A 2,787-nucleotide genomic window follows, 5' to 3' on the forward strand; every position below is an offset into this window, starting at 1 on the left:
GAAGAAGAAACTGTACTCTTACTCCTCTACATTAGGGCACAATAAGCTTGTTACTTTTCTTTTTACCTCTTTGGTATTCTACCCATCATTGTTTTTATTCTAATGTTTTATTTTGACAGAGAGAGAGACCGCTAAAGGCTCTACCACATGACTGTGTTTCACCGATCAAACGTAGGTGTGCAGTGTCGTCACGTGACCATACTCAACTTCAGCGGCGAGACGGGTTAGCTTTACAGTTGTGGCAAAACCAAAATGTCAGACTCAAACGTCGGCAATGACACAGAGTAGAAGGAACACCCCTGGCCTCATGTTAAAAGCATGTTTACCTTAGGAAAAGTGCGAAACAGCAGCTACATTATGCGGTGTCTTCTGTGTCTTCCAAAACAAACTGACATTTTAGCATTCAAAAACTTTACATCTATCTTGGAAAACATGTAGCGATAAGTTTCCTAAATTCTTTTTTTTTGTTTAATACATCAGACATTACTCAACAGTTACTCAGTTTCACCTAGCACATTTTTACTACTTCTTACTTTTACTTTAGTTATATTCTGAAGTAAAAGTACTTGAGTACAATTTTTGGCTACTGTACCCACCTTTGCTTTTATGCCACTAGGGCACGATTATGAGAAACCGCTAAATGTCGAAGCGTATCATAACAGTGGTAGGAATGAGTCAGAAAATCAATGAACTGACACAGTTATGTGCAGATACAGTATATCTAACTTCAGTATATTAACATTTACTTACATTAGCTAAACTAAGCTACTGGTCATGGCAGACCAAATCAGGCTGTCATGGAAAAAAACATGGCATAGGGCCATGAACTGTGCAAGGGAGCATTAAGATTGTTTTGGGGCATTTTAGGCCTTTATTTGATAGAATAGGGGAAGACATGAAAGCGAAGAGAGAGGGTGAATGACATGCAGCAAAAGCAAAGGGACGCAGGTCGGAATCGAGCCTACGGGCTAAAGACTCATCTTTTCATTTGTTGGAAGGAGAATGTTAATCTTCCAAAATAACTACTATAAAGTCTGTCAAGAACAGAGAATGAATTACAATAATTTTCATCATTAAAGCTATAGTGCGTACTTTCTGTTGCCCCCCCTGAAGAATTCTAAGTAATGACAACAGCACTGTCGGTGCATCCACATGATACAAGCCTAACGTATGTGACCACACGGGCGCCCATCCCTCCTCCTCGCAGTTGCTTGTATAGGACACAGAGGATTAAAAAACATGATGGACTCTTCAGAAGAGGTAATTATCTTCACTTGAGTTTCTGCACAGGAAAGTCAACGGACGACACAATCTTCTGAACATTCTGTAGCTGGACTGAGAAATACAAAGAGAGTTGTGTGGATCTGATCAACTTTGTAGCAACTCATTTGGGAATGGCTTGAATGTAACAGACGTTCATTCTTATCAAAAGGTTGCACTCTAAAGCTTTAATAATTGAGGTACGTCACATATATATAATATGAGATATGATCAGATGATGCAAGTAGATCTTTACATTCCTTTGCTGTAAATGACTTAATTAAAACCTTCATCTCTTGCTAGATGTCTTGAAAGATGTTAAATGTCCACTATTACCACACAGACACCCTGCTTCTTTTGGAGAAACAGACTCATAAATGAAACAACATCTTCCTCTGTTCTGCATACAGAATGGAGCATGTTTGCTCAGGGGAACTTTTGTTTGCTGGTATTACACACACTCACCATGTACTGCAAATGCACATACACATGAAAGAAGACTCACTGGCACACACAATTACTAGAATATTCATGCATGCATAAAGGAATGTACCCTTTGGCTCATACACAGTTCAGAACATTCACATTGCACATATTCTTCTTCTCATGACAAAACTACAACTAAAAATAATACAAATTAAGAAATATTCTTATTTTATGTCCTAGAATTGTAAAGTATCTGTTGCTTTCATTGAATTTCATCCTGTGGTATGAACACAGAATTTTGAGTGTAATTTATGAAAATATATAGAAACATTGTTCCTATCCACCCACTCCGATATGCAGAAACCTAACTTCATGCCCCCCACTCATCGTTCCTTCTGCAGTCATTCGCACACACGTATGAAAAAAAAATGGTGCCATAAACCTTCCGAGAATATAGCACCAAAACCAGACATTGCAGCACTTGCAGCATTACTCGAAAGACAATTGGCATGCCATCAGGCTTTCACTGGCTCTCTCACAGTATATACAAGGAGACTTATGCACACACATTTACTCTACACACAACACAAATACATACTCACACAGAGCAACAATTTTCTTAAGTTTGAGAGAATACAGAAAGGTCAATGAACCTCTGTCTATGCAGCTCACAACAACAATGGTTTTACCTAACCTGCAACTCCAGCTGGAGAGTTCTCACACGAATCAGCACACACACACACACACACTCACTCACTTAGTCACGCCTTTCCCATCATTCATTTGATTTTCAGTTAGCTGTTGTCAGCAGCCAATAGCTCCAGACAGAACGGTCATGAAAGTATTACCTTGGCTCCTCTGCAGATGCTTTACAAGCTTGGGTGAACATCTCGCAGTCAATGGATGGTGCAGCATTAGCAGAAGACCAGCTGCCAGAGCAGGAGAGGTTGACTGTATGTTTTTGAGAGGCGAGCAGAGAGGGGGTTGCTGGAGAGGGAGTGCATATAGGGGGAGGGTACAGCGATAAAACGCAGGGTAGGACAGAATCACAAGATGAGAGACAGCAAGAAAACGTGTGTGTGTGTGTGTGTGTGTGTGTGT

General features: G+C 40.1%; 1 protein-coding gene across 2 annotated transcripts in view; it reads right to left on the bottom strand.

Moving 5' to 3' along the window:
• rap1gap2a (RAP1 GTPase activating protein 2a) overlaps nt 1-2,684 on the bottom strand; it is a 93,814-nt gene extending 91,130 nt beyond the window's left edge. The window contains exon 1 of one of the 2 annotated variants that reach the window (XM_032512200.1): nt 2,535-2,684. In XM_032512200.1, the coding sequence (XP_032368091.1) occupies nt 2,535-2,575 (41 nt within the window). In that variant the 5' untranslated portion in view covers nt 2,576-2,684. The remainder of the gene's footprint in view (nt 1-2,534) is intronic. The other variant, XM_032512203.1, reaches the window with a different exon arrangement.
• Nucleotides 2,685-2,787: the final 103 nt, after the last annotated feature.

Source organism: Etheostoma spectabile, chromosome 3 (assembly GCF_008692095.1).
Source record: "Etheostoma spectabile isolate EspeVRDwgs_2016 chromosome 3, UIUC_Espe_1.0, whole genome shotgun sequence".
Lineage (NCBI taxonomy): Eukaryota > Metazoa > Chordata > Actinopteri > Perciformes > Percidae > Etheostoma > Etheostoma spectabile.